Source organism: Carex rostrata, chromosome 21 (genome assembly GCF_964058835.1).
Source record: "Carex rostrata chromosome 21, lpCarRost1.2, whole genome shotgun sequence".
Taxonomy (NCBI): Eukaryota; Viridiplantae; Streptophyta; class Magnoliopsida; order Poales; family Cyperaceae; genus Carex; species Carex rostrata.
The window spans coordinates 1,608,813-1,618,761 of NC_135938.1; the positions used below are offsets into that span (position 1 = coordinate 1,608,813).

The window sequence follows — 9,949 nt, forward strand, 5'->3', positions numbered from 1 at the left end:
CCCATGCCTTCATCATTGTGGAAGCGAAATGGTGGTCTATGACAGATTTATCTGTTGCTACCCTCAGGAGTGCACACAGATTCCATTGTCTGTTGGCAAGGCCAACTTGTGGGAGACGTACCGGTTGAGATGACTCCCCACCCGAACTCAGTGCAGCAAATTGTTCAACAAATTGCTCATCAGTCAAATCCATTGTCAGCTGAGAATTTGTGTGCGTGTTTGTATGTAATATTTTTGTTGGGGAGAGAGAGGTTTGAGTAGAGAAGACTTTTACAGGATATGTGATGACTGTATGTGTGTGTTTCTTTTGGGTGGTGGAAAAGGGCTTTTTAATGGGAGCAAGTATTTTTGGGGACAGGAATTCAGTTTTGGGCTTATTGAAGCTATCTTTTGTATCTTTGACTGTGCTATTTTGGTCTGGAGCTTGTTTTGGCACTGCACGAAATTTCTCTTTTTCTTTGTCGTACTTGCATGCTTCTGTAGCAACACAGCTTTGTGCACCCCCCTTGCTTTTGTAGTAACCAGTACCTCCTTCTTTTTCCTGAGCTTTTGTTGTTTGGAAAGCTTTAAATGTTTGGGATAGTTTTAATACCATAATTTGCCCAACTGCGATATTAAAATTAACCATATATGTTTTTTGGCTTTCCTTCTCCTCCTGTTGTTTAGCTGGCACTAGCTTGCCATTGTCTTTTACCATGATGGTAAATTTGCCTATCTGCACTGCTGCTTTTTGTCTGTAAGTAGTAAAAGGGTTCCAGAAACCTTTTTTTGTGTTTAACCCTTTCTCCATTTTCCCCTCTGTTTTTGGAGGTTGCACTTGCACCCGGTGCACTGCATTTTGCCCAGTATTTGCTCTATACTCCTGGTGTACAAAGTTGTGAACATTTGGTGCATTGCTATCCGTTTGATTAGAGTCAGAGGATGGTTCCGGTGGTGATGGCGGCGGTTGGTTGGCCGTTGTGAGACTGTCATGGAACTGTAATAAAGATTGCCGCACATAATACTCATTTTCTTGTGCATATGGGCCATAACGGTTGCCATTGTCCTCAGGTGGAGGTAGGTCGGCATCTGCCGGCATTTCACCAATGAATTCCCATGCTATTACAGTGATGGTGCACTCTTTCCACTGACACCCGTACGGTAAAACCGAGAAGTACGGGATTCTTCGCGGATCAATTAGCCTAACCCATAAGTGAAGGTTCATATGGTTAGGCCCCTGTATGTTCTCTTCATCAGTACTTTCTATTTCACCGAACTGTGCCGCAAGCTGCTGTATGAAGAAGGGGTGCCAAAATTCTTCTGGGAATTCTGTCACTCTAACCCGCACTCTGTAAGGCTTAACCTGGTGTCTAGCATTCCAGTCGGTATCCCATTCTGTGAATCTCCAGCCATATTGCTCTCCCCAGACATTACCTTCCTGAATTACCAGGAATCTGCTCAAGGTATGTGGCAGTTGGATACGAAACGCCGTAGGACTACATTTCCAGTATTTGTAATCATGAACAGTACCTGCAAAGGTTGTAGCTAGAAACCTTTGTACCTGTCTGATAGAACCTCCAAAGTCACGAGTTCTGCCCGCAGCCATGACTCTTATGGAACCCTCCAGTTCCTCTATCCTTTGGTGGTAGATGTCATTTTGTTGAAAATAAGCACAGCCTTGTTGGATTTGTTGAGTACAAAGGGGAAACTGTCTTACCATTTCAGGAAGACGAGTTTTCAGTAGCAAAAGGTTTTGAGGAAAGAGATGAGCTTCAGAAAACAGTAGTGAAAAAACCCAAAGTGCAAAGACACGAAGAGGAAAGAGTTGAGTTTGGAAGACAGTACTCAACTTTGGGAACAAAGAGACCTTGTAGAAAAAAATTCAAAGACTGGAGGGGAAAATCCAAAAAAAAGTTCAGTGTGTATTTATGAAGGTTCTAAAATCAGCTAGGTAAAAAACAATAAAATGTATTTTGGAGTGGTTTTGGTACTTTCTTTCTATTGAGTTATTGAATGATGTGGTCTTTTCTGTTGAGGAGTTAGGTATGGTAGTAACTAACAATATGCCTTAAATGGCTTGCTTGCCTGTAGCTGTGTGTAGGCGTATGGTTCTAGTGGTAGTGAGCTCAGGTTGTGTGAGGTAGAAGCATTCATGTCACCTCTCCCTGGTAGAGAATCGCCATCACCCGCAGCTCTCCAAGAAATTACTAATGTGGAGAAAAGTGTCATCTTTTGTAATACCACACGTGTAGATGCTCTAAAGATCCATCCTGTTAGACAGGCTGTGACGGGCCGAAACTAGTCGGCCCATTTTCTTGAAATTGATTTTCTCGCCTTTAAAATTTTACCTAAACATGGCCCATAGCTGCTATCTAAACTTTGATAAACTTTTCTTCAGTTTAAAATTTCTCGCATACTTTTGTTGGTAATACTTTCCCTTGCCAAAATCTCTTCATAAAAAAAAAAAAGAAAAAAAGAATGCATATTGAGCAGATTCAGATTGAAGTCTAGTATAATTTAAAGTGAATCTATTAATATTCAATAGAGGTACTACTTTTATTCGATTATTCGGTCTTGAACTGTTACTTCTGGTTCGAATTTATTTAATTTGAATAGATGATGATTTAAAAAAGTATAATCGGTTAAATTATAGATACAGTCATAAAATTAATATTTAAGTATTTATCCGGATGTGAACTGTAACTCCGAATTCATATCTACTATCGAAGTAGATTTTTAATCGATTCAAATTATAAGTTAAAATAACTAAATAATAAAATGCATAAGAAACGAATATAACTATTTTATATTATGAAAGATTAAGAATAATTAATTTATAGCTGGTACTAACTATGATTTTTTCTTCATATATACATTAATGAGTTAGGCTAATATGACACTAGTGTTATATCAAACTAAATAACACCACATCTTAAACCCTTAGATCTGTTTTAAGATTCGTACTATCCGCTTTTACTGTTCAAGCACTTCATTTTGTACGAATCTTAAAGCATATCTAAGGGTTTAAGATGTGGTGTTATTTAGTTTGATATAACACTAGTGTCATATTAGCCTAACTCTACATTAATTGATGAATAAGACTTTGAACAACTCAAATCATATTTAGTATATTAGAATAACATTACTTGTTATTTCTTAATGAATTTTCAGATTCAGATCTTGCAAGGTTCAAATATGAATCCGACAAGGTATATTATCCTTTGTCAAGATCAGTATACAGATTCATTAAGCTATCGGAAACATTTAATTAGATTCAAATTTTTGTGTACGTAACAGCTAGTTCTTATGTTTACAGCTCTATGTTTTCACAAATACTTATTTTCTAATTTTAAGTAATAGCTAATTTATAACTTCAAATGCAATTGTTTAGAAATTTTTAAACAATAAAAAATTGAATTCTTGAATCAAATATATCCATATGATAGGTCACTAGGGGTGCAAACGGGTCGGATATTACCCGTCCGAATCCGGATCCGTATCCGAATTTTTGCGGATTCGGATACGGATACATATTTTTTTGATGCGGATTCGGATATGGATACGGGTTGAGTTTCGGAATCGGATACGGATACGGATAATTATCCGGATCCGGATATTTTAATTTTTCGGATATCCGGATAGGAATGCTAGCATGATATGCATAGCATAGAACCCCTCCATGCAACAAGTTGGATTTTGAGTTTTCAAAATCCTAATGGTCGATCCGAACCGTTCATCTTGTTCTCCATATTAATATGTGTTTGAAGACCAAATTTTACATTTTTTGGAATTTTTTTACTATTTCTTTAGATTTATTGAAAATCACTGTTTTCAGCAAATCTGGACCATAAAAAAACAGCAATTTTCAATAAATCTAAAGAAATAGTAAAAAAATTCCAAAAAATGTAACATTTGGTCTCCAAACACATATTAATATGGAGAACAAGATGAACGGTTCGGATCGACCATTAGGATTTTGAAAACTCGAAATCCGAGCCGTTGCATGGAGGGGTTCTATGCTATGCATAGCATGCTAGCATATTCCATCCGGATATGTTAAGATTTGAGAAAAAAAATTTGTGTCTATTTATCTTTTGTATTAGAATATCTTTTGTGTTGGTATTTTTAATTAAAGGTATAGTTATGTTGGTGAATTTTAGTTAATCAGATATATATTTTGTAATGGTGTAACAAGTTAATTAGATATATATTTTGAATTAGAAATCCGAATTATATCCGTATCTGTATTCATATCCGAAAATATCCGATCTGTATCTGTATCCGTTTAATATCCGATCTGTATCCGGTTATTATCCGATCCGTATCCGTATCCGTATCCGAAAAAAAAAATACGGATACGGATATGGGTTTAGCACTATCCGATCCGTTTGCACCCCTATAGGTCACGGTCCACGTGTTTTTTTTTTTTTTTTTTACATTAACCCGTAGACACACACACTCTCTAAATCGTGCTAGCCAGGATCAAACCTAGGAACCCCACATAGGGGCATATACCTCAGCCACTGTGCTACACAGTGCTTGGCACGGCCCACGTGTTGGATCCTACACTTCTCTTTATAATAAAGTAACACGTGTGAATGCTAAAAAGAAAATTTTCAAATCATCCCTAAAATTTTCTCAAATAAAAGTACAACACTTTTACAATAAGCAAATAATTAATACGTAATTCTCACTGCATTGCATAAGTAACATATATTTTGCATTTTATTTTCATGTATTATAAAATAATTTTATTATATGGTTTGGTTTGCCCTTTAATTAATATATGATTTGTGGGCATTTCTATTAATTTTATTTAACTTTGGATATTAATAATAAAAAAAAACCGAAACTTGAATTGACCCAAGAGGGAAAATTGGTCCTTGAAAAATAATTCATTAAGTTGAACAAAATTAAACCAAGCGGGTCCACTTATGTCCTCAAAACCCAGCCCATTGTTCCCGCAAATGTTAACCTCGTGCAACATCATAAATAAAGTAAAAAAAAGGTTGTTTGGGTTCAGATGGGAATTATGACATGACAACATAAAACTTGAATGAATTCAAATTCTATAGTGCCCCCAAGCAGAACAAGTCAAATTATTACACCGAAGCATCTCCTAAAAAAACACACTATGTTCCAAATCTGGGATCCATATCACCCCAGGTACCTGAGGTGCAAACGGTGAATCTAGAACGTTCATTTCACTTGGAACGAATCTCAAAGCAGACCCCCACACCTCAACTCTTACGGGATTGAGTTTGGCCTGGATGGAACTAATCTGGACCGTTCATTTTTATTAATTGTATCTCAGGTACCTGGGGGTGACACGGACTCCCAAATCTGCCCATTTCTTCTGCGTACCCCACAGAAGTTCCCACATCTGTGGATCACACAAATATTCTTGAACCGTTTCAAACCGGACCTACACTTTGTGGCAATGGGAGTACGTACTTAATGTACACCATGTGTAATTACATATTTAGTGCACTCATTGATCCCATGTGTTATCCAAGGCAAAAACCGTACATTCATCTGAGAACCGGAAATAAATCTGCTACGATCCTAAGGGATTGTAAGGTCCTACGATTCTAAATCTAACCTTTCATTTTTTTGAGTTGTACGAATCTCTATAGAGGTTGTTTTTTTCGCACGAATCTGGAAACAAATTAAAGGTTGGATTTAGAATTGTAGAACCTTACAATCCATTTAGGATCGTAGGAGATTTATTTCCGCTGAGAACCACCTTCTCCTTCTCTTCCCTTTCTTTATGCATTTTTTAATTAGAAAAAGACTAGCTTTTTCAAGTAGCCGTTACCTCTCTGACGCTTCAAATTCAAAGTTAATCCCCCCTTCTCTCTCTCTAGCTCTCCTCTTTCTAATGGAGACTCTAATCCGAAGACCCCTACAGCCTAAGAATTTGAACTCTATACCGTCGCTAGAAAACCCACCAAAGAAACTAAAAAAGCTCAATCAGAAAACTACAACCCAACCTTTGATTCAAGATAATACGAGCAAGGAGAGCCATCTGATTCAAGTTCAACCCAGTGTATGCGAAGAAAACTTGAAGAAGGAGAAGGAGCAAGATGATGAGCTGAGGGAAGCGTCTTTAGCAGAGGAGCTGGAGATTGTGAGAAAAAAGAGGGAGAGGCTGAGACTGGGGAGAGAGAAAACAGAGGAGATGCTCAGAGAGAGGGATTTGGTACTGGAGAGAGCCATGAAAGAGATGGAAAGGAGAGCTGAGGAACAGAACAGCATAGAGCTAGAGATTTATAAATTCATTTTGCTCAAGGATCTCAGAACTTCATCTATGGTTAGTGATTTGCACTTGTTATTTTTGGGTTACCAGAAATTCTTGGTATAATTTGTTATCTGTGCATTTATTGATTATTTATTGGTTATTGCGAAAAAATAAATGCTTGGCAGAGGGTTTATCCTGTTCAGTCACTGAGAATGAAGGAAGAAGAAAAGAAGAGCAGAGAATTGTCAGAGGTAATTAATTGTTGCCAAGTTCATCTTTCTAGCATATGTTAATTTTTTCAAAATTTATGAATTGAGACTTCATTTCATAAATTAAATGCTCAAGCATTATCCTTATTTTACTAATGAAACCAGGGTGTTTATTCTGTTAAAACGCTGAGGCAAAAAGAAGAAGAGAAGAAAAGCAGAGGAACCCAATCAGAGGCAAGTTCAGCTTTTTGTTTTTCTTTTCTGTGGGTGTTCATCGGTTCGGTTCGGTTGAAACCGAATTGAACTAGACAAATCAAAGTTTTATTTCGAACTAGACAAAAATAGAACCGAGTCGATTTAGAATTGCAACTGAACCGAAGTTTTATTTCGGTTTGTACGGTTCAAACCGAAATATATTAATTTTTTATTTAAAGCAATTGATTTATAATAAACCGATGTATTAAAAGCAATTTATTAAGAAATAAATCGATGTGATCCGGACCAAATTCATAATATATAAAAGTTCAGTCGGTTCGGTCATTTTGGTTTTAAAAGAAAACCGAACCGAACCGTTAAACCAAACAAACCGAACCATTTGGTCCAAACTAATTCGGTTCGGTTCAAAACCGAATAAATCGGACTCAATGAACACCCCTACTAGTGATACAATAATACATAATACAATATCCTTATTTAATTTGTAATTAATTGCATTTGCAGGAATCAGCTTGTGCGGAGCTAAACAGTGGAAATTCCAATGTTCAGGATAAAGGAAAAGCCGCAATATAACTAAATTAGAATTTGGGTTCTCAATTTGCTTTCTTGTTATTATGGTTCTTTAGCAATTGTTGTTCCCAATTTCCTTGCCTTTTATCTATTTCAAATATCTTGTTTGAGTAGAATATGTTGAAACAATACAAGAATTTTTACAGTTTCCAAGCTAATTTTTCATACCAATTGTGACCCGGTAAGATTAATTGAATCCGAAAAATGAGAAGAAATTTTTATTTATTGAAATGCAGTTGAGAATTGATATTGTAAATTAAATTTTTTTTCTCATGGTTTACTAAGTTTCGTCCATATCAAACTGATTTATAAATGAAGCCAAAAACAAATTATTAATTTAATTATCATGCCAGAAAAATTTCTTGCTGGTTTAACTTAATAATGTAATTGCACATTATAATCTCATGTTACACAAAATTTAAAAATAATTGACAAACATGTACAGATAAGTGGAACAAGAATGATGCTAAAGTTAAAAAATTTATACTGAAATTATTCTAGAAAAGTTGAACAACTTTACTTAAAAGCTATTAAAATTGCAAAGGTCAAATGCACCATAATTTTATGCTCCAATATGTTTCACATCTTTTATCTCTGTTTTCAAAATTCGAACAGTCAAAATCTTTATAATAAAATATTTCTGGAGACCAAATTTTATATTTTTTAGAATTTTTTTAATATTTTTTTACATAGGTACAATATCACTTTATCGGATGGTCCAGAATTTCCTTAAAACAGTAATTTTGTATCTATCTAAAAAATAGTAAATAAATTATAAAAAATGTAAAATTTGGTCTCCAAGCATATTTTATTATGAGCGGTTTGGATCGACTGTTTGAACTTTGAAAACGTAGATAAAAAATGTTGAGCATATTAGAGCACAAAAATTACGATCCATTTGAACCCTCCTTATCTTTATAAATAATGCTATATCTTTCTAGTAAATTACAAGGCTAATCGGAGCAATGCTACTTATTGGACAATATTTAAAGTTAAATGTTAGGTTATGAAAGAAAGAAAGAAATTTAAATGTTGGAAATTTTCTGTGAAAAGCTGAATGTTAATATGAAACAAAAGGTTGTGTATGAGAATTGGGCCCAAAAGTTTTCTACACTGCGCAAACGCTTATTTCGGCATGGGCCCAAAAATCCGGCCCAAATTAAAGTAGACAAGGATTGAGACGGGCCAGTTGGCATGATAGCAACATTCTTAGCTATTTAATTCAAAAGAAAACTGTTATTTCAATATTTTGAGCACAACGTTCAAAGACAAAGAATCAAAATTCCTACCAATTAAATCATGTATAAACAAAAACCTCGTTAACTCGATCGTTCTTCTTTATAATATTATAGTTTTCTTTATAATAATCAAGATGTAATTATGAGAAAGATGCAGGGCTGAAACTAGAAAAATGTAAATTTGAAGGATGAAACGTAAAATGCATAATATGTGAAGCTGAGATTTAAATTCAAGTCTCCACTATTAACAAAATAAAATTCTAACACTAAACTACATGCATAAATTTAATATTTTATGAGGGGGTGAATTTATATTAAAAAAAATCAAGTAAATTTTATTTTAAATAATTAAATTATTTAAAAATCATGGGAGGGGATAAGCACCTCCTTCTGACCTAGTAATAAGCAGTGTTGTAAATGTATGCGGTCGTCAGACGGACAGGGTACCGCCAAACGATTAATCGAAAATAATCAGTCGGCTAGTCGAAAATATCCATGACGGATTGGTCACCGCCAATGATTAGTCCGATTAATCGGCCTAAACGAACTTTTTTACAACACTAGTAAATACGCTCTTAGAAAAAAAAATGTAAGTAATTTTGTTATGTTTGATCCAAATTGCTATTTGAATCCAATGAAATATATATATTTATATTATGTTGTTTATGTTAAGACTCTTATAAAATAAAATAAAAATCAGATTAAAGAAATTGTATTTACTGTCTCTGGAATGTCTCTTTGCTCTCTTCTTTATTCTTGGTTTTAATTAGTTTCACGTGGTTGGTATTATATAACGATAAGAATAATTAATTGTAATATGAAATCATTATTTTAAATAAGTAGTATGAAATATTTTTTAATTAATCTCTGATGGTGAAACTAAAGAGTACAACTATATATCTTTGCTATATTTTTATTAATTAGGTGACAAACATTCAACTTGTTTTAATCTCAGCGAATGCACCTTGCTGTCATTAGTGCTTCTTGGGGTTGCAAAGAAAGAAGCCTGCAGCTGCGCAACGATGATGAAACCACTACAGCAATTAAATAATGTTTTGATCAAGATGAGTTTGCATTACAGCATCCTGTGGGCTGTGGACCAGTAGAAAAGATCTAATATCCAGTGGCGTAGTCAGAATTTGAGTCAGGATTGGCAACAAGTTTCGGTTACCGAGTTACTAGGTTAGTGGGCAAAACTAACTTATATACTTGAATCATTTTAATCAATCTCACCAAATTCTAAATCAGATTTAAACAGAAATTAAGAAAAACATTAACACTCAACAATTTTAGTCAATTATCAGTCGTAATTTGCAATTTAATTCATTCGATTTGATTGCAGTATTAAATTGTCAAAAGACAGGAGTAGGCAATCTAATTTTCAGGAGTAAGCAGACCAACATATTTATACTACTTCATACTCGATTTTAAAATTTTAGAGGTAGACAATTGCCATAGGCTCCACCACTGCCAGTATCTGACTATCATATAAAAAT

At 34.6% G+C, this 9,949-nt stretch overlaps 1 protein-coding gene across 1 annotated transcript; it reads left to right on the forward strand.

Moving 5' to 3' along the window:
- The first annotated feature begins 5,762 nt into the window (after window positions 1–5,762).
- LOC144573638 (uncharacterized) lies at window positions 5,763–7,218 on the forward strand. The gene is made up of 4 exons (XM_078323415.1): window positions 5,763–6,292; window positions 6,406–6,471; window positions 6,595–6,711; window positions 7,150–7,218. The coding sequence occupies exons 1-4, from the start codon at window positions 5,861–5,863 to the stop codon at window positions 7,216–7,218; spliced, it is 684 nt and encodes a 227-aa protein (XP_078179541.1). The 5' UTR covers window positions 5,763–5,860.
- Window positions 7,219–9,949: the final 2,731 nt, after the last annotated feature.

Bases quoted from the DNA above. Each gene is read 5' to 3' on its own strand.
- LOC144573638 (XM_078323415.1), top strand. From the start codon at position 5,861: ATGGAGACTCTAATCCGAAGACCCCTACAGCCTAAGAATTTGAACTCT. The intron at 6,293-6,405 runs GTTAGTGATTTG...AATGCTTGGCAG, and splicing joins ATCTCAGAACTTCATCTATG to AGGGTTTATCCTGTTCAGTC. The intron at 6,712-7,149 runs GTTCGGTTGAAA...TTGCATTTGCAG, and splicing joins TGTGGGTGTTCATCGGTTCG to GAATCAGCTTGTGCGGAGCT.